Source organism: Corythoichthys intestinalis, chromosome 11 (assembly GCF_030265065.1).
Source record: "Corythoichthys intestinalis isolate RoL2023-P3 chromosome 11, ASM3026506v1, whole genome shotgun sequence".
Classification (NCBI taxonomy): Eukaryota; Metazoa; Chordata; class Actinopteri; order Syngnathiformes; family Syngnathidae; genus Corythoichthys; species Corythoichthys intestinalis.
The window spans coordinates 56,237,003-56,260,000 of record NC_080405.1 but is presented as its reverse complement, the minus strand read 5'-3'; the positions used below and the strand labels follow the sequence as shown (position 1 = coordinate 56,260,000).

The 22,998-nt window shown below is 42.2% G+C and overlaps 1 protein-coding gene across 1 annotated transcript in view; it reads left to right on the top strand.

Moving 5' to 3' along the window:
- Nucleotides 1-20,320, top strand: part of sparc (secreted protein, acidic, cysteine-rich (osteonectin)) — a 35,154-nt gene extending 14,834 nt beyond the window's left edge. Inside the window, exons 4-10 of the mRNA XM_057850703.1 lie at nt 6,510-6,612; nt 9,190-9,311; nt 9,602-9,722; nt 10,936-11,069; nt 15,869-16,017; nt 18,040-18,188; nt 19,761-20,320. Of these exons, the coding sequence (XP_057706686.1) occupies nt 6,510-6,612; nt 9,190-9,311; nt 9,602-9,722; nt 10,936-11,069; nt 15,869-16,017; nt 18,040-18,188; nt 19,761-19,789 (807 nt within the window). The 3' untranslated portion in view covers nt 19,790-20,320. The remainder of the gene's footprint in view (nt 1-6,509; nt 6,613-9,189; nt 9,312-9,601; nt 9,723-10,935; nt 11,070-15,868; nt 16,018-18,039; nt 18,189-19,760) is intronic.
- The last annotated feature ends 2,678 nt before the right edge of the window (nt 20,321-22,998 follow it).

Sequence of the window (22,998 nt, the reverse complement as noted above, 5' to 3'; positions counted from 1 at the left end):
GTTTAGATTTTTCAGAAAAATAAAACAGGAGGTTCTTCATGATTTTTGCAATTTTCTTACGTAGCCCCAAAAGGGACATCAACAGTAATAAAATACATTTAAACCATCTGGTGCGCATAGATAGTATGTGGTGCGCACGATAAACCACCTGGTGTACATGACAAAAACAATCTGGCGTGAACCAGATAGTATCTGTTGCACACTATAGACTATCTGGTGTGCACGGGAAACCATCAGGTGCGCACCAGATAGTACGTGGTGCACACTAGAAACTATCTGGTGCGAATGATAAAAAATCTGGTGCGCATCAGATAGTATGTGGTGCACACTAGACACAACCTGGTGTGCACTAGAAACAATCTGGTGCGCACGATAGAGTACCTGAAGTACACGAGAAACAATCTGACGTGAACCAGATAGTATGTGGTTCACACTAAAAATTATCTGGTGCGCACCAAATAGTATGTGGTGCACACTAGAAACTATCTGATGCGCATGAGAAAAAATCTGGTGTGCACTAGAAACAATCTGGTGAGCACCATATAGTATGTGGTGCACACTAGGAACTATCTGGTGCGCACGAGAAACAATCTGTGTGCACTAGAAACAATCTGGTTCACACCATATAGTATGTGGTGCACACTAAAAACTATCTGGTGCGCCCAGGAAACCATTTGGTGTACACCAGATAGTATGTGGTGCACACTAGAAACTATCTGGTGCGCATAAGAAAAAATCTGGTGCGCACCATATAGTACGTGGTGCGTACTAGAAACTATATGGTGCACACTTGAAACAATCTAGTGTGCACCAGATGGTATGAGGTGCACACTAGAAACAATGTGGTGTTCACCAGAGAGTATGTGGTGCGCACAAGACACAATCTGGTGTGCACTAGAAACAATCTGGTGTGCACGATAAAAACAATCTGGTGCTCACCAGAGAGTATGTGGTGCACCCGAGAAACCATTAGGTGCGCACCACATACTATCTAGTGCGCACTAGAAACTATCTGGTCCACATGAGAAACAATCTGGTGTGAACCAGATAGTATGTAGTGCGCACTAGAAACAATTTGGTGCACACCAGATAGTATGTGGTGCGCACTAGAAACTCTGGTGCACATGAGAAACAATCCTGTGCGCTCCAGATAGTTTGTGGTGCACACTAGAAACTATCTGGTGCGCACTAGAAAATATCTGGTGCACACTACAAACAATCTGGTGCGCACCAGGAAGTATGTGGTGCGCACTACAAACAATCTGGTGCGCACCAGAAACAATCTGGTGCACACCAGATAGTATGTGGTACGCACTAGACACAATCTGGTGTGCACTAGAAACAATCTGGTGTGCACGATAAAAACAATCTGGTGCTCACCACATACTGCCTAGTGCGCACTAGTAACTATCTGGTGCACATGAAAAACAATCTGGTGTGAACCAGATAGTATGTGGTGCGCACTAGAAACAATCTGGTGCTGTCTAGAACAATCTTGTGCGCACCAGATAATATGTGGTGCACACTAGAAACTATCTGGTGCGCACCACAAACTATCTGATGCGCAGTTGAAAATATCTGGAGCGTACCAGATTGTTTTCCGTGCGCATCAGATAGTATGTGAAGTGTACAATCTGGTGCGCACCAAATAGTTTCTAGTGCACACTACATACTAACTGGTGCGCACCATATGGTTTAAATTTATTACAGTTGATGTCCCTTTAGGTGCTCTGTAATTTCTCAGTTTTTGAATGTTTTTCCAGGTTTTTTGTGGGTTTGTTTTGCGTGTTTTTTGTTTTTATTCTGTATTTATTTTTTCATGTTTGTTTGCTGGTTTTTGGCATTTTTTCCTTTTGTTTTTGCAAAAAGAGAAACGTATTGCTGCATTTTTTTTTTGCTATTTATTTGCAGGTTTTAGCAATAAACTGTATTTTCATGGTTCTTCCTGTTTTCCACGCCTATAATGCCAAATATAGCCATATACATCAATGCCAAAGACGGCTATATCTGTCAATTCAAAAAGAGATACAATTCTGTCAATACTAGAAGGGATGGGTATAAGGTTACCGACCAGCAGAGCTTATTTGTATAAATAAATATTTATTTATTCTGACCTATTATTTACATTTTTTTGTGTTTTTTGCTGGTTTTTGTGCATTTTTTTCCTTTAGTTTTTTGCAAAAAGAGAAACGTATTGTGCATTTTTTAGCCATTTCTTTGCAGTGTTTAGCAATCAACTGCATTTTCATGGTTCTATAATGCCACGTACATCAATGCCAAAGACTGCAATATCTGTCAATTCAAAAAGAGATACAATTCTGTCGATACCAGAAAAAAATTTGCAATAAATAAATATAAATTGAAATAAATAAATAAAAATTGAAATAAATATAAATGGAAATAAATAAAAATTAAAATGAATAAATAAAAATTGAAATAAATTTAAGTTGAAATAAATAAATATAAATTGAAATAAATAAATGAAAATTAAAATAAATGAATATAAATTGAAATAAATAAATAAAAATTGAAATAAATATTGAAATAAATAAATATTGAAATAGAAGCATTTTAATGACACTTTTAATTATTTATTTAATTGTGTATTTATTTATTGAATTTTTGCACTCCCGGTCCTCCATATGGTATAAGGCAGTGCTTCTCAATTATTTTCTGTTACGCCCCCTCCAGGAAGATGTAAACGTTCTGCCCCCCCCAACTTTGCTGCCACTGTAAATATACTGTAGTATCATCTGTCTATAAAATTCTTATCATTATAAGTACACCTCTGCATAACATTGTGTCCTTTTTTAATATTAAAGAAGAAAAAAAGTAAAAAAAAAATTGACATTTGACATTTGACACTGAAAAAAATCAAATCAAATCAATAAATAATCATAAATTCAAATTGATTAGCAACATTAACTTGAGAGGACAATATGCCAAACTATTAGACTGAAAAAAAAAACAAAAAATAATAGAACAAAAACAACGGTGTCATTGGACGGAGAGACAATTTTTATTCTTGCTGCGGCCAGTATCACCTCCTTTGCTGTAATACAGGGTGACCCAAAAAAAAAACAGGCCCCAACTCTAATTAGGCCCCGTTTCTTAGTGTTTTGTCCGAATGAAATGAAACTTTGGTCATAACTAGTTTATTATATTCAAAACATCACATCAAAACACTAGGGTCTTTGGCCTTTTTTCCTCCGTTCTACAGCATATCTTCTAGATGGCCTCCATTTAGCTCCATGCATTTCTTGAGGCGCTACTTCATTGGGTCTGGAGGACCCCCAGAAGACATTTGTCTTGGAGTTCGCCTTTCCATCAAGATGGAAGTGGGCTTCATCTAATGAAGTAGCCACCAAGCCCCTGCACTCTCCTAAGTGCAAGGTGTGGGCTGCAATCTCGGCCAGAGGCATCATTGGACCAATCTTCATCGAAGAATCTGGCGCAGCAGTGACAGTCACCAAGGAGCGGTATGTGGAGGTCCTCAAAACATTCAAGAATGAGCTCCAGACCATCTACCCCTCGCTCATGAGCAAGTTCTGGTTCCAGCAAGACGGAGCAAGTTCTCACACCTCAAACCTGTCCCAAGATTGGCTGAAAGAGAACTTCGGAGGCCGAGTGATCAGTCTCAAGACTGATTTTGAATGGGCACCCCATAGCCCGGACCTAAGCCCCCCAGATTTTTTTTCTTTGGGGCTATCTTAAGGACAGAGTCTACGCAGGGAAACCCAGAACCATCACGGAACTCAAGAAAGCCATCAGGGAGGAGATGAGAGCCATTACCAATTCAGTCTGTAAGAACGTCATGGACAACTTTGTGCTGCGCCTCAAGAAATGCATGGAGCTAAATGGAGGCCATCTAGAACATATGCTGTAGAACGGAGAAAAAAAAGCCAAAGACCCTAGTGTTTTGATGTGATGTTTTGAATATAATAAACTAGTTAAGACCAAAGTTTCATTTCATTCGGACAAAACACTAAGAAACGTGGCCTGATTAGAGTTGGGGCCCGTTTTTTTTGGGTCACCCTGTATTTGGTTATTTTGCATTGAGCAAATTGGTACGCCTCCTTATGTGATGCTGACAGTGCTCGCTGGTTTACTGACGTAACACTGACAAAGCGGGACGATTGTTGGCAATATTTGGCACTTTTTCGCTGAAAAAAAAAAGAATTCCTGCTGTCCGCTGCGAACATTTTTAGACAAAGTAAACAGACTGGTCTTTCCTCGTCTCTCACTGTACTAAAAGTCAAAGCCAAAAGCCAAATGCTACATATGCTGCATCATATTTCTTCGTCTTAGCTTTTCATATCTCCAGTGCTCTTTGCTTTGTGCTCTTGTTTGGTTCAAAAATACTGCGTTTATGCTGAAAATGAGAGCGCCACTGCCACCCACTCAGTGGATGTGCCCCACCCCACTATTTGAGAAGTACTGGTATAAGGTTACCGACCAGCAGAGCTTATTTGATGTTTTAATTGGGGAAAAAAAGGCAAAATAAACCCCCTAAAAAATTCTCTTCCTTAAATATGGCAGCCCAAGTTTTTCCGTACGTCGATGTTGAAATGAGGCAAAAGCAGCTGTTGCCGATGATGTCATGAGACTGTCCTTGTGAAGAAACGGCAGGAAGCCTCTTCCCACTCGGCCAGACAGAATGTACAGGAAGCCGCCAAGACCGCAGCTGGAAAAAGCGGTCTAGCGCCAGCCGGCCCTCGTCTTCCTTCAGGGCGGGATCTTCTGGAAACGGGCCAGTAGGACTCTGTGTCCTCCTCGCTCGCTCGCAAATAAAAACCTTAGTCGAGTCTCACAATTGTAACCCGTTCACTGCCGGCTTGCCATACATATGTCATGATAGTTGGTAATAATGGTGTGAAAATCAAGTGAAAAATCGCAATACTTTATAGCTCAAAAGGTTATCGATATGATCCCACCAAGTATCAATATGTCGTTTGAAAAAGGTGTCACTGATTAAAAAAATAAATTAATTCATTAATAAAAGAAACCAACAGGTTGCTAGCAAAATCTTCTATTTGAATATGTAAGCTCACTGGCTGCCATTGACGGCGCTAGACAGCCAATTCATTTTAACTGAATTGGACGTCCAGTTCTGTCAATGGTATAGTGGGGTAAATAAGTATCTAGTCAACCACTAATTGTGCTAGTTCTCCCACATGAAAATATTAGAGAGGCTTGTAACTGTCAACATGGGTAAACCTCAACCATGAGAGACAGAATGTGAAAAAAAACCCCAGAAAATCACATTGTTTGATTTTTTTAAAGAATTTCTTTGCAAATCATGGTGGAAAATAAGTATTTGGTCAATACCAAGAGTTCATCTCAATACTTTGTTATGTACCCTTTGGCAATAACATTTTCTGTAACTCTTCACAAGCTTTTCACACACTGTTGCTGGTATTTTGGCCCATTCCTCCATGCAGATCTCCTCTAGAACAGTGATGTTTTGGAGCTGTCGTTGGGCAACACGGACTTTCAACTCCCTCCACAGATTTTCTATGCGGTTGAGATCTGGAGACTGGCTAGGCCACTCCAGGACCTTGAAATGCTTCTTACGGACCACTTCTTTGTTGCCTTGGCTGTGTGTTTGGGATCATTGTCATGCTGGAAGACGCAGCCACGTCTCATCTTTAATGCCCTTGCAGATGGAAGGAGATTTTCCCTCAAAATCTCTCGATACATGCCCCATTCATTCTTTCCTTTACACAGATCAGTCGTCCTGGTCCCTTTGCAGAAAAACAGCCCTAAAGCAGGATGTTTCCACCCCCATGCTTCACAGTGGGTATGGTGTTCTTCGAATGCAATTCAGTATTCTTTCTCCTCCAAACACGAGAACCTGTGTTTCTACCAAAAAGTTCTATTTTGGTTTCATCTGACCATAACACATTCTCCCAGTCCTCTTCTGGATCATCCAAATGCTCTCTAGCGAACCGCAGACGGGCCTGGACGTGTATTTTCTTCAGCAGGGGGACACGTCTGTGGTTCTGGGATTTTTGCTCATCGTTCTTGTTATCATTTTGACGCCACAGGGTGAGGAGGGAGTTGAAAGTCCGTGTTGCCCAATGACAGCCCCAAAACATCACTGCTCTAGAGGAGATCTGCATGGAGGAATGGGCCAAAATACTGACAATAGTGTGGGAAAAGCTTGTGAAGACTTACACAAAACGTTTGGCCTCCATTATTGCCAACAAAGGGTAGATAACAAAGTATCGAGATGAACTTTTGGTATTGACCAAATACTTATTTTCCACCATGATTTGCAAAGAAATTCTTTAAAAATCAAACAATGTGATTTTCTGTTTTTTTTTTTCCACATTCTGTCTCTCATGTTTGAGGTTTACCCATGTTGACAATTCCAGGGCTCTCTAATATTTTCAAGTGGGAGAACTTGCACAATTAGTAGTTGACTAAATACTTATTTTCCCCACTGTGTATGGCGAGTCAAGTATTTGTGTGGGCTTGACGGGCTCTAAAGCTTTAAAACTTTGCAGGAGGAGGAGGCTAAGGAGGAGGAGGTGGGAGTCAACCCGGTGCAGGTGGAGACCGACGACTTTGATGAGGCCATCGAGCTGGAAGACGACGATGTCACTGAGAGTGAGAAAGAATTGAGAACTGCCTTTTTTTTGTTTGTTTGTTTTTTTGTTTGTTTTGTTTTAAATGCCATGGTTAAAGAGAAACACTTCCACCCAGTGGTGTTACCAGGATGCCAGGTGTGGGTGGGCATTATTCTTACTTGGGGGGGGGGGGGGGGGGGGGGGGGGTCGTCCTTGTCCCTTTGCAGAAAAACAACCCCAAAGCATGATGTTTCCACCCCCATGCTTCACAGTGGGTATGGTGTTCTTCGGGTGCAATTCAGTATTCTTTGTCCTCCAAACAAGAGAACCTGTGTTTCTACCAAAAAGTTCTATTTTGGTTTAATCTGACCATAACACATTCTCCCAGTCGTTTTCTAGATCATCCAAATGCTGTCTAGCGAACCGCAGACGGGCCTGGACGTGTGCTTTCTTCAGCAGGGGGACACGTCTGGCATTGCAGGATTTGAGTCCCTGGCGGCGCATTGTGTTACTGATTGTAGCCTTTGTTACTGTGGTCCCAGCTCTCTGTAGGTCATTCACTAGGTCCCCCCCGTGTGTTTCTGGGATTTTTGCTCACCGTTCTTGTTATCATTTTGACGCCACAGGGTGAGATCTTGCATGGAGCCCCAGATCGAGGGAGATTATCAGTGGTCTTGTACAGTGCTGCTCGAAAGTTTGTGAACCCCACAGCGATGGTCAGATTTTTTGTAAAAAAAAACTAAAATAACCTTATTAAATGTTAAATTATACCCAAATCCACAATACTGACATTCCAAATAATGGACTGAAACAAAAGAAATAGTTATATTGTCATTCTTTATTTAACAAAAGTGGTTGATTTAAGAAAAACTCAGATATCATGTGTGCAAAAGTATGTGAACCCCTTCAGTTAATAGGATATTGCGCCTCCTTTTGCAGAGATTACCTCAACCAAACGGTTTCTGTAGTGACTAATCAGCCTCTCACATCTACTTTGGGGGATTTTTGCCCATTCTTCCTTGCAGAACGCAGTCAGTTGAGAGAGGTTTGATGGGCGTCTGGCATGAACTGCTCGCTTCAGGTCCCGCCACAGCATTTCAATGGGATTTAGGTCAGGACTTTGACTGGGCCAGTCCAGAACACGAATCTTCTTCTTTTTCAGCCATTCCTTGGTTGTATTGCTGGAATGCTTTGGATCATTATCATGTTGCATGATCCACCTTCTGCCAAGCTTTAACTTCAAAACAGATGGCGTCAGGTTATGTTCTAGGATTTGACAATATTCCTCAGAATTCATGATTCCCTGGACTATGTGGAGTTGTCCAGGTCCTGAGGATGAAAAGCAAGCCCAGATCTTGACATTCCCACCTCCATGCTTCACTGTTGGGAGAAGGTTCTTTTGGTGGTATGCAGTGTTGACTTTTCGCCAGACATGGCGGTTTTGGTTGTGACCAAACAGTTCAATTTTGCACCTACATCAGTTGATGAAAACTCTTTTTAATTTAGTCTCGACAACACAACTGTTAAAAAAACAAAAAAAAACTACTGAATTGATTGATTAGGAAATCAGGTTGAAATAATAGAAAATTCCAAAATGTTGAGGGGGTTCACAAACTTTTGAGCAGCACTGTATGTCTTTCATTTTCTAATAATTGCTCCCACAGTTGATTTCTTTACACCAAGCGTTTAACCTATTGCAGATTCAGTCTTCCCAGCCTGGTGCAGGTCTACAGTTTTGTCTGTGGTGTCCTTCGAAGGCTCTTTGGTCTTGGCCATGTGGACAGATGTCTTTTATACCGATAATGAGTTCAAACAGGTGCCATTAATACAGGTAACGAGTGGAGCCTTGTTAGAAGAAGTTAGACCTCTTTGACAGCCAGAAATCTTGCTTGTTTGTAGGTGACCAAATACTTATTTTCCACTCTAATTTGGAAATAAATTCTTTAAAAATCAAACAATGTGATTTTCAGTTTTTTTTTCTCCACATTCTGTCTCTCACGGTTGAGGTTTACCCATGTTGACAATCACAGGCCTCTCTAATCTTTTCAACTAGGAGAACTTGCACAATTGGTGGTTGACTAAATACTTATTTGCCCCACTGTATATGAATGGGATACCATACGCAGTGCCCAGAATGCCGTTAGTACTACACCCAGTTTTCTTTGGGTGAGCAAAGCGTGTCCGTGGGTGGGCACTGCCCACCCCTGCGCCTCCCTGGTAACGCCCCTGCTTCCACCATTAGTCCAAATGGTATGGGCGTGGCCCCCTAACCCTTTACAGGATCGTCATTGGCTGCCATTGACGGTCTAATCCAGTGGTTTTTTTTAAGATTTATGGTGTATTTCATTAGATTTTGGAGTGTTGAGGTCACTTTTATTGTGGGAGTGAAGTTAATTTTATGAGTTTTCTTTTTTTTTTTTGCCAAATTCTTCTTTTGGTTTCATTTTTAAAAATATTTGAACTGAATTTGTATATTTTTTCTTCAGTATCTTCATTTAAAAAAAAAAAAAAAAAACATTTTCTGTATATTTTGGTTGTAATATTTTTATACTACTTGCTCCATGATCATATTTGTTGTCGTTAACATTTTGTGTTTGGGTGATTTTATTTTTTTCAGACCCATGTCTGCAGCACCAGTGCAAGAAGGGCAAAGTGTGCGAGGTGGACGAGAGCAACACCCCCGTGTGCGTGTGTCAGGACCCGTCCACCTGCGCGCCCGCCGAGGGAGTCTTTGAGCACGTGAGTCGACCCCGCCGTTGAATAACTGCCAACGATGGCGATAGACGTCCCATCAAAAATGACTTTTGTCACTAATAAACATCAAACACATTTGAACTGGGAGGGCTAGCAGCTAATTTGACATTTTTACTTGAAAAAACACAAAATATTTTCAATTCATTTAGTCATATTTTTAACAGATACTTTTGTATTTTAAATAAAAACAATTTCTATATTCATTTTCTTGTTTTTATTTACTGTTATTTAATATAAAACAAAAAAGGAACAGTCTCTACGCTCTTCTTTTTTAGGTTTGCGGCACTGACAACAAGACATACGACACTTCTTGTCACTTCTTCGCCACCAAGTGCGCCTTGGAGGGAACCAAAAAGGGCCACAAGCTGCACCTGGACTACATCGGGCCCTGCAAAGGTAAAATTCAAGTCAAACTTGCGGCACGAGGGCCGAATCAGGCCCACCACATCATTTTATTTGGCCCGCAAAAGTAAATCATGTGCCTCGACTTCATGTTTTTCACAAAAACAAAATTGATGGCAAATTTCCATAGTCCAGAAATAGGAAAAGAATATAATATTTCCTTTTTTTTAAATTTGTCTTTTGCCCTAAGATTAAATCCAAAATTGAGGGAAAAAAAGAGCATGTTTACGAAATTTCCTCCCTTTTTTAAAGCAACACTAGGTAACTTTTCAACCCTTATAAAATATTTTCATAACATTTGTGATAATATGTCAAATACAACTAGTTGAACGACACTTCTTTTATATCTTGAGGGGTTCTGTGTCGCTTTCACTGGCACTAATTAACTTTAAGGAGGGTGGCAGGAATCCTGCCACACACAAAAAAAAACTACAAATATGCTGACTGCTTTACGGCATACGTTACCTCCGCCTTTCCCCATTCATTATAAAAAAGGAAGTTGATGCGATCGCTTTCGCGCAAATTCTGCAAAGATGGCAAAGCAACAAAAGAGACAAAAAGTTTTGTCTGAGGAGGGGAAAAAAGGAGGCTAATAAAAATTGGCCTGGCTTTCACTTGCTAGCGTGTCGCCCGTGCCCCTCTCAACCGAACTTGTCAGCCACATGCTAACCGTCATAAGCTATAGTCATGCTATAGCCACAACTGGATTCATTACCTTATTACTATTCATCCTTTACACAGCCTCTGGAAACAGAAACGTTTCATCTATCTGCAGGCGACCGGGTGACTGATTTTTAATTAGTTGGTGATTTTACGACACTGTGCGGGTGTGCGCTGATCCTCATGGGAAACACAGTCTTCCTAAAGGCAAAACACTACCGCTTTTGTCCACCGGCATCACTAAAATTGACCAAAAGTGAAAAGTGTTGCTTTAATTAAAAAACGTAAGATAAAAATAAAAAATAAATGCATAGAAAAACAAATAAAATGTGAATATTTACAACATATAGGGAGGCAATCTAAATGACCTATATAACTAAAGTCATTATATAATGCAAATAAGGTTGCTTAAAAGTTGGTGGGGACAATTTGATCATCCTGAAAAGTTGCTAGTGTTATGTCCCTACCGTCTTTATGCAAACCTACACCCTTGGTGCAACCTGTACACAAGTATAGAGAGTAATTTATTTATTTTATTTTTTTGCAGATATTGAGCCGTGCATGGACAACGAGCTGACGCAGTTCCCCCTGCGCATGAGGGACTGGCTGAAGAACGTCCTGGTGACTTTGTACGAGCGCGACGAGGACAACAACCTGCTGACCGAGAAGCAGAAGCTGAGGGTGAGTCTAGCACACCCAAATGCTCGAAGAGGGGGAACGAGAGTTAAACTTGACACTCGGTTACCAACTTCCCACATTGACTCCGCCTCCCGAGGTCGGATATCTCCCTTAGCGGGCTCTTTGTATACGTACTCTTCACAGCAACGTGGGAAAAAGAAACGCAAAGGCCCCCTCCCTACTTATTTTTAAATACAGTACTTTTTCATTGAAAAACAAAGCCATTAGAAGAGTCGGAGGGTTGTCAATGCATAGACTTCATAACCTATTAACATGACACGGGAAACGGGGCCGGTTCGTCGGGGGCCTATTTTCAAAAACTTCAAATATTTCAAAACCAAAACTGCTATCGAGCAAAAATCAAAACGGGCACCTACCTTAGCCATATATGAGTCTCCATGAGCAGCGGCATAAAAAATTTCAAAGTCGTTCCCTTACAAAATCCCAATTCATTTTTTTATATACCGGTAAGTATAATACAACTTAAAATGGCTGTAAAAGTGTCAGATTTTACACTAGATGCACAAAAATCACCAAAGATAATCACATATACAGTGCCTTGCAAAAGTATTCGGCCCCCTTGAACCTTGCAACCTTTCGCCACATTTCAGGCTTCAAACATAAAGATATAAAATTTGAATTTTTTTGTCAAGAATCAACAATAAGTGGGACACAATCATGAAGTGGAACAAAATTTATTGGATAATTTAAACTTTTTTAACAAATAAAAAACTGAAAAGTGGGTCGTGCAATATTATTCGCCCCCCTTGCGTTAATACTTTGTAGCGCCACCTTTTGCTCCAATTACAGCTGCAAGTCGCTTGGGGTATGTTTCTATCAGTTTTGCACATCGAGAGACTGACATTCTTGCCCATTCTTCCTTGCAAAACAGCTGGAGCTCAGTGAGGTTAGATGGAGAGTGTTTGTGAACAGCAGTCTTCAGCTCTTTCCACAGATTCTCCATTGGATTCAGGTCTGGACTTTGACTTGGCCATTCTAACACTTGGATACGTTTATTTTTGAACCATTCCATTGTAGATTTGGCTTTATGTTTTGGATCATTGTCCTGTTGGAAGATAAATCTCCGTCCAAGTCTCAGGTCTTGTACAGATACCAACAGGTTTTCTTCCAGAATGTTCCTGTATTTGGCTGCATCCATCTTCCCGTCAATTTTAACCATCTTCCCTGTCCCTGCTGAAGAAAAGCAGGCCCAAACCATGATGCTGCCACCACCATGTTTGACAGTGGGGATGGTGTGTTCAGGGTGATGAGCTGTGTTGCTTTTACGCCAAACATATCGTTTAGCATTGTGGCCAAAAAGTTCAATTGTGGTTTCATCTGACCAGAGCACCTTCTTCCACATGTTTGGTGTGTCTCCCAGGTGGCTTGTGGCAAACTTTAAATGAGACTTTTTATGGATATCTTTGAGAAATGGCCTTCTTCTTGCCACTCTTCCATAAAGGCCAGATTTGTGCAGTGTACGACTGATTGTTGTCCTATGGACAGACTCTCCCACCTCAGCTGTAGATCTCTGCAGTTCATCCAGAGTGATCATGGGCCTCTTGGCTGCATCTCTGATCAGTTTTCTCCTTGTTTGAGAAGAAAGTTTGGAAGGACGGCCGGGTCTTGGTAGATTTGCAGTGGTCTGATGCTCCTTCCATTTCAATATGATGGCTTGCACAGTGCTCCTTGAGATGTTTAAAGCTTGGGAAATCTTTTTGTATCCAAATCCGGCTTTAAACTTCGCCACAACAGTATGTCCGACCTGCCTGGAGTGTTCCTTGGTTTTCATAATGCTCTCTGCACTTTAAACAGAACCCTGAGACTATCACAGAGCAGGTGCATTTATACGGAGACTTGATTACACACAGGTGGATTCTATTTATCATCATCGGTCATTTAGGACAACATTGGATCATTCAGAGATCCTCACTGAACTTCTGGAGTGAGTTTGCTGCACTGAAAGTAAAGGGGCCGAATAATATTGCACGCCCCGCTTTTCAGTTTTTTATTTGTTAAAAAAGTTTAAATTATCCAATAAATGTTGTTCTACTTCACAATTGTGTCCCACTTGTTGTTGATTCTTGAAAAAAAAAATTAAATTTCAATCTTTATGTTTAAAGCCTGAAATGTGGCAAAAGGTTGCAAGATTCAAGGGGGCCGAATACTTTTGCAAGGCACTGTATATATGTAAATAGATAATTAATAAAATCTATATACAATCACAACTTATTATAGAAGAACATATCCCTTATTATTATTATACAATACAGTATATACTGTTAGCGAATGAGGCTAGCGGCCACCTGGCGTAAAAGGAGCTTTTCTGGTGAATATTCTTGTGAATAAATGCTTAAATCCCCAATTTCTTCATAGATATGGACATAAAACAGTCTCGATTCTTGGTTAAAAGCAAAGAAACCGTGCAGTTAGCGTTTATTTTACGTACAGTGGGGCAAATAAGTATTTAGTCAACCGCTAATTGTGCAAGTTCTCCCACTTGAAAATATTAGAGAGGCCTGTAATTGTCAACATGTGTAAACCTCAACCATGAGAGACAGAATGTGGAAAAAAATCACATTGTTTGATTTTTAAAGAATTTATTTGCAAATCAAGGTGGAATATAAGTATTTGGTCAATACCAAAAGTTCATCTCAATACTTTGTTATGTACCCTGTGTTGGCAATAACGAAGGCCATACGTTTTCTGTAAGTCTTCACAAGCTTTTCACACACTGTTGCTGGTATTTTGGCCCATTCCTCCATGCAGATCTCCTCTAGAGCAGCGATGTTTTGGGGCTGTTGTTGGGCAACACGGACTTTCAACTCCCTCCACAGATTTTCTATGGGGTTGAGATCTGGAGACTGGCTAGGCCACTCCAGGACCTTGAAATGCTTCTTACAAAGCCACTCCTTTGTTGCCCTGGCTGTGTGTTTGGCATCATTGCCACGTCTCATCTTCAATGCCCTTGCTGATGGAAGGAGATTTTCACGCAAAATCTCTCAATACATGGCCCCATTAATTCTTTCCTTTACACAATTAGTCGTCCTGGTCCCTTTGCAGAAAAACAGCTCCAAAGCATGATGTTTCCACCCCCATGCTTCACAGTGGGTATGGTGTTCTTCGAATGCAATTCAGTATTCTTTCTCCTCCAAACACGAGAACCTGCGTTTCTACCAAAAAGTTCTATTTTGGTTTCATCTGACCATAACACATTCTCCCAGTCCTCTTCTGGATCATCCAAATGCTCTCTAGCGAACCGCAGACGAGCCTGGACGTGTACTTTCTTCAGCAGGGGGACACGTCTGGCAGTGCAGGATTTGAGTCCCTGGCGGCGCACTGTGTTTCTGATACTGACCTTTGTTACTGTGGTCCCAGCTCTCTGTAGGTCATTCACTAGGTTCCCCTATGTGGTTCTGGGATTTTTGCTCACCGTTCTTGTTATCATTTTGACGCCACGGGGTGAGATCTTGCATGGAGCCCCAGATGGAGGGAGATTATCAGTGGTCTTGTATGTCTTCCATTTTCTAATAATTGCTCCCACAGTTGATTTCTTTACACCAAGTGTTTTACCTATTACAGATTCAGTCTTCCCAGCCTGGTGCAGGTCTACAATTTTGTCTCTGGTGTCCTTCGACAGCTCTTTGATCTTGGCCATAGTGGAGTTTGGAGTGTGACTGACTGAGGTTGTGGACAGGTGTCTTTTATATCGATAATGAGTTAATACAGGTAACGAGTGGAGCCTCGTTAGAAGAAGTTAGACCTCTTTGACAGCCAGAAATCTTGCTTGTTTGTAGGTGACCAAATACTTATTTTCCACTCTAATTTGGAAATAAATTCTTTAAAAATCAAAAAATGTGATCCCCCCCCCACATTCTGCCTCTCATGGTTGAGGTTTACCCATTTTGACAATTACAGGCCTCTCTAATCTTTTCAAGTAGGAGAACTTGTACAATTAGCGGTTGACTAAATACTTATTTGCCCCACTGTGTACAGATGAAGTACCATGCTACTATGTCAGCAAATGAGGCTAGGGGCCGCCTGGCGTAAAAGGAGCTTTTCTGGCAAAAATTCTTGTGAATAAATGCTTAGATCCACGAGTTCTTCATCGATATGGACTTAAAACAGTCTCGATTCTTGGTTAAAAGCCAAGAAACCGAACAGTTAGGGTTTCCTTTACGTATATTGACGAAGTACCATGCTACTATGTTAGCGAATGAGGCTAGCTCCCGCCTGGCGTAAAAGGAGCTTTTCTGCTGTAGTCTTGTGAATAAATGCTTAAATCCCTGAATTCTTCATAGATAATGACATAAAACAGTCTTGATTCTTGGTTAAAAGTAGACTATGAGGCTAGTCAGTTACGAAAATTAGCCGCCTCCATGTGTAAACAAAGAAGAAATTTCCAGCGAATAAATGCTTCAATCATGCATGCATGGTACGAAAAATAAATTTTTTACCTTAAATCCTTGAACAAATCACTCCTGAGACAATCCTTCCTGTTTGAATGCGGTACAGCTTTCGTACTTTTTCAACCTAAAACTAAGCTTAAATCCGACTTGAGCGTGTGCCGTCTTCGGCTATTACTAAATGAAGCTCGGCCCCCTCTGGTAAGGCGTCGCGCAAAGAATGACGAAGTCACACGTCAATAGTGGTGATGTCTACGGTCAATGTTTTTCCTCAAGTTTGAATGTTCAAAGTGGTAATACGCCACCGTTGCTGCGCGATCAGAGTCAAAACAGTCGAATTTTCGAGCAAATCTAGTCGGTTAATATCAGCCAGGATTGACGACATGGACGTTGCAGGTGAAGAAGATCTACGAGAACGAGAAGAGGCTACAGGCGGGCGAACACACCCTGGACCTGCTGGCTCATGACTTTGTCAAGAACTACAACATGTACATCTTCCCCGTGCACTGGCAGTTCAAGCAGCTGGACATGCACCCCGCCGACGGGTATGCACGCACGTCTGTTTCTTCTGAGGGATTGAAACGTCAGATTTTATTATGTACGATACAACTCCATGTTGTATAAAGTAGGGCTGTCAAAGTTATCGCGTTAACGGGCGGTAATTAATTTTTTAAATTAATCACGTTAAAATATTTGACGCAATTAACACACATGCCCCGCTCAAACAGACTAAAATGACAGTACAGTGTCATGTCCGCTTGTTACTTGTTTTTGGTGTTTGGTGCCCTCTGCTGGCGTTTGGGTCCAACTGATTTTATGGGTTAGTACCATGAGTGAGCATGGTGTAATTATTGACATCAACAATGGCGAGCTACTAGTTTATTTTTTGATTGAAAATGTTACAAATTTTAATGAAACGAAAACATTAAGAGGGGTTTTAATATAAAATTTCTATAACTTCTACTAACATTTATCTTTTAAGAACTACAAGTCTTTCTATCCATGGATCGCTTTAACAGAATGTTAATAATGATAATGCCATCTTGTTGATTTATTGTTATAATAAACAAATAAAGTACTTATTAAAGAAGTCCCGATCGATTGGGTCCGATCACGTCATTTTGAAAGTATCGGAATCGGCAAAAAAATATCGGACATGCCTTTTTTTTAAATATATATATATATTTTGTAATTAAATCGTTTTCCAATTTCAAAATGTCTTACATTCATCCTTAGTCTTTAGTTTTGGCTTAAAGTAGGGCTATCAAATTTATCGCGTATACGGCGGTAATTAATTTTCTAAAAATGAATCACGTTAAAATATTAAATGCAATTAACACATGCGCTGCACGACCCACTCACGCATTGTCGCTTTCAATCTATAATGGCGCCGTTTTACCTATATATAGAGCTAACAGGCAGCGTAAAATGAGTAGAGAGAATTTTGGCAGTCTTTGGAGCCTCTTTTTAATTGGGTAAAGCCTTAAAATCCCTCTCTCAACAATTAGAAATATCGTGGGAAGCAATGTGGGGAAGAACGGTAGTGGTTGATCTTTTCCTTAACACCCTATGTTACTTCCCAACGCAGAGAAGATATATCAATTGGTGCCACTACGCACAGTCATGGTTGCACTTCCCATCATGCATTTGGGCATGGCTACAGTATCATGCACTGAAAGCTCAACAAATACACTAGATGGTAATATTTAGTCACAATATACGAAGTCACATTTATCCTTTAAGAATTACAAGTCTTTCTATCCGTGGATCCCTCTCACAGAAAGAATGTTAATAATGTAAATGCCATCTTGAGATTTATTGTCATAATAAACAAATACAGTACTTATGTACTGTATGTTGAATGTATATATTCGTCCGAGTTTTATTCATTTTTTTCTTAATGCATTGCCAAAATGTATATGATCGGGAAAAATTATCGGGAATGATTGGAATTGAATCGGGAGCAAAAAAAAGCAATCTGATCGGGAAATATCGGGATCGGCAGATACTCAAACTAAAACGATCGGGATCGGATCGGGAGCAAAAAAACATGATCGGAACAACTCTAGTTAGTACCATGAGTGAGCATGGTGTAATTATTGACATCAACAATGGCGAGCTACTAGTTTATTTTTTGATTGAAAATTTTACAAATTTTAATAGAACGAAAACATTAAGAGGGGTTTTAATATAAAATTTTTATAACTTGTACTAACATTTATCTTTTAAGAACTACAAGTCTCTCTACACATGGATCGCTTTATGAGAATGTTAATAATGATAATGCCATCTTGTTGATTTATTGTTATAATAAACAAATACAGTACTTATGTACCGTATGTTGAATGGATATATCCGTCTTGTGTCTTATCTTTCCATTCCAACAATAATTTACGGAAAAATTTGGCTTATTTTATAGATGCTTTGAATTAATTTTTAAGCTGTAATTAACTCGATTATAAATTTTAATCGTTTGACAGCCCTAGTATAAATTCAAAAAAAAAAAAAACTTCAAAATGTTGACGTAAATTATAAGCTTTAATCAAATCTACTGAACTGCCACGCAGCTACCTGACCCACACCGAGCTGGCCCCCCTGCGCGCCCCCCTCATTCCCATGGAGCACTGCACCACGCGCTTTTTTGAGGAATGCGACGCCGACGGCGACAAGTACATCGCGTTGGAGGAGTGGGCCGCATGCTTCGGCATCAAGGAGCGTGAGTAGATTACTACTTCCGGCACTTTCCTTCGTTGTAATCCATTCTATCCCCAAACAAGCAGTTCAGTACCGCCACTGAAGTCGATCGACATCCAATCCGTTTGGGCCGAGAATCCGTTTCTCGAAAACATTAGATTGTTCTGATTAAAGGTCGACCTATATGGGATTTTCAACAATGTCTCGAGTCGATTTAAGATGATATTTGAGGGGGAGAAATAAGAAACCAGGTTGATTATTATTATTATTATTATTACACGCCACTAGGTGGTGCAAAATCACAATGAACAAAGGTCATCACCAGAACAGTAACATAACAGTTGTTCTTATATATTGGCCGATCCTGAAAAAAGTCCATCTATCGGCCCAGTATATCGGTCGACCTGTATAAGAAATATCATCACCCAAACAGTGAACACAACAGTTATCCTATTATATCGGCTGATATTGTGCGATCTTGAAAAAAGTCGACATATAGCCCCGATATATTAGTTGGCCAACATATCGGTCGACATTTTTAAGAAAGATCAGCACCTAAATAGCTAACATGAGTTAGAAATGATCTTAAAATTTTGAAATGGAATGGCCGGCCGACATTTGGGTCGAGATTTCTAAGAAAGATTGGCACTCAAAAAGATAACATTTCTTCTATTATGTCGGCTATATATTGACAGATGGCCGATTATGAAAAAAATACATATATCGGCCCGATATATTGGCCGGCTGACATATTGGTCAAGATTTTCAAGAAAGATCGGCACTCAAACAGCTAATATGAGTTTTTCCATTAAATCGGCACATGCCTGATCTTGAAAAAAGTGTGTATATCGGCCAATATATCGAGCCGATATCCTGATAAATTGGACCGATTTTTCAGGGCCGATATCCTGATAAATCGGACCGATATCTATACATTTATGATATACCGGGCCAATATGTACACATAACAAATATATCGTGTATATCGGGCTGATATCCCGCCAAGCCAATATATCAATTGACCTTTATAAGATCATCAACCAAACAGTGAACAGTTTCAGTAAAATTTATCCGATTATCGGCCAATTTTGGAAACATCCATATATCGGCCCGATATATTGGCCGGCTGACATATTGGTCGAGCTTTTTAAGATCGGCACTCAAACAGCTAGTATTAGTTCTTTTAACATATTGGCACATGCCTGATCTTGAAAAAAAAAAAAAAAAAAAGAGCGCTCATATCGGCCGATATATCGGGCCGATATTCCGATATATCGGTCCGATATCTATATATTTATGATATACCGCGCCAATATGTTTACATAAAACATATATCGTATATATCGGGCCAATATCCCGATATATCAGCCGATATGTATACATATATGCTATACCAGGCCAATATGTACATATATACATTATATATCAGGATATCTGGTCGATATATTGGATGACCGATATCATACCTCTTTATTAATTTAATATGATATGCCAAAGTTACTGTGTGCTGTGTATGATTTTTCAAGCAACTCTGGTTGGTCCATCGCCATCAACGGCAGCCAGTATTAACGAATCATATTTTGTGTATTTCCAGAGGACGTGGACAACGATCTCCTCATCTAAACGGACGCGCCGCACGATCGCTCGCTCCTTTGCGGACGAGGTGCTCATCGCTACGTTTCAGAAAAAAACAGTTTTGGTGCTAATTGCTTATTTTTTTATTTAGATTTTGAAGTAACACACTTTGCTGCCTTATATACCACTAGTAAGACCAACAAAGATTCCAAAAACAAAGACTAACATCAAACTTAAGACTTCTGATGTAAATGTTTTGTTAACATATTTAAATTGATGTTTCGGGGCTTTGACCTGACTAAAAAGTCCCCCCCAAAAATCATGAAAGTTTGGAAATAAATGTTCCCTACGCTTGCTTTGTACTGCACATTTTGTTTTTTTTAGTCGTTGTGCTTCACTACTGCGCTTGCTCAATCAGAATAATAAAAAAAAATGATAAAATGGGCATGTTCAAGCAGGGGAATGTCTCGCAGGCTGAGTTTTTTTCCCTCCAAAGTGTCATGATTGACAAGAGCGGCAAAGCTTCCTTGATGAAATACAATAAAACCGATCTAACGATCAAATGTCTGCGTGTTCGTCTTCATCACACGTACACATATTAGCGTGTCGCACATTTAGGTGTGGGAAAAAAGCTGGACAATTAATACTAGAAAATGTAATTTCTGGAGAAATTGCGATGATAGCTTCTGGTCACTTCCTGTTGATTTTGAGGCATCTCTGACTTCCTGTTGAAAGAATCGGACCTTGTAGCCAGATTGCCGGAATCACGCCAGCTGAACCCGCGCTAGCGCAGCTCCAACGACCCGAGACCCCAACAACACGGCCACAAGGCCAAACTCCGTGCGTTGACCTTAGTCTTAACCACTTGTAATGACTCCAATTTGAAAGCTGGAAAAAGGCTTCGAAACATAAGTTGAAAATTTATTCAGGTCGACAGCAATCAAATGGCAAAACAGCAACATACCCAGGGGAGGAGGCACACTTGTTCCAGGGTCGCCATATCACAAGTCAAAAAAAGATTCCCGAGAAAAATGACAACAATTGGTTAAGCGTTCAGTCTTTTGAAGGCTCTGGTGAGGCAGGCCGTGGTCCGGAAGAAGGGTGTGTTTGGCCGTTGTTTAGGATAATCTATCGCAGTTTGCGCTGTTAAGTTCGTACGTCACAGTTGCTGAGTAAGTGTTACTGGGGCAACCGCAGTGGGAGATTTTTCCCACCTTAGCGTCAAAGGGGTGCTTGGAGTCTTATCAGTCGTGTTATCTTTTTTTTTTTTTTTTTAACCTGTCCTGTTCAGCTGTTTCACACAGAGAATGGAAGTCTAAGTGCACGGTTAGTGTGAACAGTTTTAATGTTTTCACATTGAGAGTCTGACATACTCCCATTTTGATCATTCAAAATACCTCGTTTATTACAACTATGCAGCGAACAGGAAGGGGTTATGGGGGGACAGAAGAAAACCAAGAGAAGAAAGAAAAAAAACACAAACATCAACAAGAAATACATTGAACATCTAGACTAGCTGCTAATATGTTGGTGCTATCTTCAGCTAGATGTATTTCCGGTTAACAGCATGTGGGGGCCTGTTGACCACTGAAAGAGGGGGATGGGGGTGTCTATAAGCTAAGTGATTGAAAGGGGTAGAGAGTACACAAATTAGTTATGTGATGTAGAACCCAGTAATCGTGTGAATCCTTTGTGAGTGTAAGCCCGTTGGCGACCGACCCTACCCCGCCCCATCTCCAATCCCGGCACCGGGACCCAAGCGCGCCCTATTACATCCCGCCACATGCGAGCCCCACCATGCGGGCGCCAACACAGGGCCCCGGCCCCCAGCCAACCAGCCCCGCGGAGGGGCGGTGTTCCGCGCAGACCATCCCTCCTCCCACAGCCCAGCAAAGGAGCCATCGTCACACCCCCAGGATCCAGGGTGGTCCCCCAGGCCACCCGTGAACCCATCAACCGGCCTTCGGGGATGGCAAGAGGGGACGCACCACCAACCCCACATCCACCCCCACCCCGTCCACCCACCTGGCCCGCGAGGCACAGTCACAGCCCCCCAACCGGCACGGCACGCCACGTCACGGGACCCCCAGCGGCCCACCAAGCCCAGGGCAGGGCAGGGTCCCCCGCCGGAGCAGGCAACACCCAGTCGATACACTGGCGCCCAGCCAGCTAGCCTGAGGAGGGTGGGTGGGTGGGTTGGGGGGGGGGGGCAGTGTTCTGCCCAGCCCATCCCTCCTCCCGCAGCCCAGCAAAGGAGCCATCGTCAGCCCCCCGGGATCCGGGGTGGTCCCCAGGGCACCCATCAACCAGCCCTCGGGGATGGCAAGAGGGGACGCACCACCAACCCCACATCCACCCCACCACAGCCAAGCCCCCCAACCGGCACGGGACGCCACGGGACCCCCAGCGGCCCACCAAGCCCAGGGCAGGGCAGGGTCCCCCGCCGAAGCAGGCAACACCCAGTCGATACACTGGCGCCCAGCCAGCTACCCTGAGGAGGGTGGGTGGGTGGGGGGGCGATGTTCCGCCCAGCCCATCCCTCCTCCCGCAGCCCAGCAAAGGAGCCATCGTCACCCCCCCCCGGGATCCAGGGTGATCCCCAGGGCACCCATCAACCAGCCCTCGGGGATGGCAAGAGGGGATGCACCACCAACCCCACATCCACCCCACCACAGCCAAGCCCCCCAACCGGCACGGCACGCCACGGGACCCCCAGCGGCCCATAAAGCCCAGGGCAGGGCAGGGTCCCCCCCCCTGGAGCAGGCAACACCCAGCCGATACACCGGCGCCCAGCCAGCAACCCGTGACGGAGAACAAGGGGGATACTCAGTCAGAGAAGAGAGGGGAAGGCGGAGGTGGAAGAACGCCGGAGCCGCCACGGGGGCGGCGCAATGTCGGAGCCCCGACCTCCCCCCACTCCCGCGACCAGCAGCCCAGGCAGAGGGGAGGCCACGCCCCAGGAGCCACACCATAGGGAAAAAATGTGGGACCCACCTACCACCCTATTACTGTGGCTGCCAGGTTTCAGTCGTGTTATCAATTGGGTATCGGGCGTTCTCTGGTGTTCCTTGTGTTGGGAGAGAGCGTCCCGCCATTTGTTCTGGACATCCTGAAGAGCTGATTGTGGGATTTGCTGTTGCAGACGTGGGCTTGTAGATGTCATGCCTGTTAACTGCTAGTCAGCGTCCATCTTGCTCAGTCAGCTGCATGACGCGTGTGTTGGGCTTCCGTGGTCAGAAGACGTCATGTATCTCTTA